Here is a 512-nt window from a genome sequence, read left to right as displayed (position 1 = left end):
TTAGCTGATCTCAGGGCCTCGGTGAGTTCCTTGGAGAAGGAGCTAGGTTCTCTTAAAATGAAGCGTAATGAGATTGTTAATGGAATGGATGAAAAAAGGTATTGAAAAAAAACTCTTATTGGTAGATGTAGTTTTTGATGTTGAAATTATGTTATAAGTTTTAGTGTGAGAATAACTTCTATGATCCCATTGCTGACCAAATAAAATTTTGACATTCCTTTACATTTCTCATTCTTTGCTATGTGGCTATGTCTAAAATAGAATGTACATATATTAGGAACTGTATGAATGTTTTCTCTCTATATGAACTTTACCTATTTAAAATTTGTTAGATATATAACCATTTATTCATGTATCTCTAACTATTAGTTTACGCTTTTGGGATTTTCATCTTTCATGACAAAATTCATGGTTTTCTTTTCCCTTATGTAATTTACAATAACATTCTAAAATTTAATTAGTATTAAGCTGAAGTGGCCGCAACAGTAAATCATATTATTTTATGACTGATC

General features: G+C 29.7%; 1 protein-coding gene across 1 annotated transcript in view; it reads left to right on the top strand.

Moving 5' to 3' along the window:
- Positions 1–512, top strand: part of LOC110278411 (uncharacterized) — a 2,253-nt gene that overhangs the window by 676 nt on the left and 1,065 nt on the right. The window contains exon 3 of the mRNA XM_052258133.1: positions 5–98. Coding sequence (XP_052114093.1) covers positions 5–98 — 94 coding nt within the window. The remainder of the gene's footprint in view (positions 1–4; positions 99–512) is intronic.

The sequence above is a fragment of the Arachis duranensis genome, chromosome 3 (assembly GCF_000817695.3).
Source record: "Arachis duranensis cultivar V14167 chromosome 3, aradu.V14167.gnm2.J7QH, whole genome shotgun sequence".
Classification (NCBI taxonomy): Eukaryota; Viridiplantae; Streptophyta; class Magnoliopsida; order Fabales; family Fabaceae; genus Arachis; species Arachis duranensis.
Note: the sequence above shows the minus strand (reverse complement) of the source record. Positions and strands in the feature narration are given on the sequence as shown.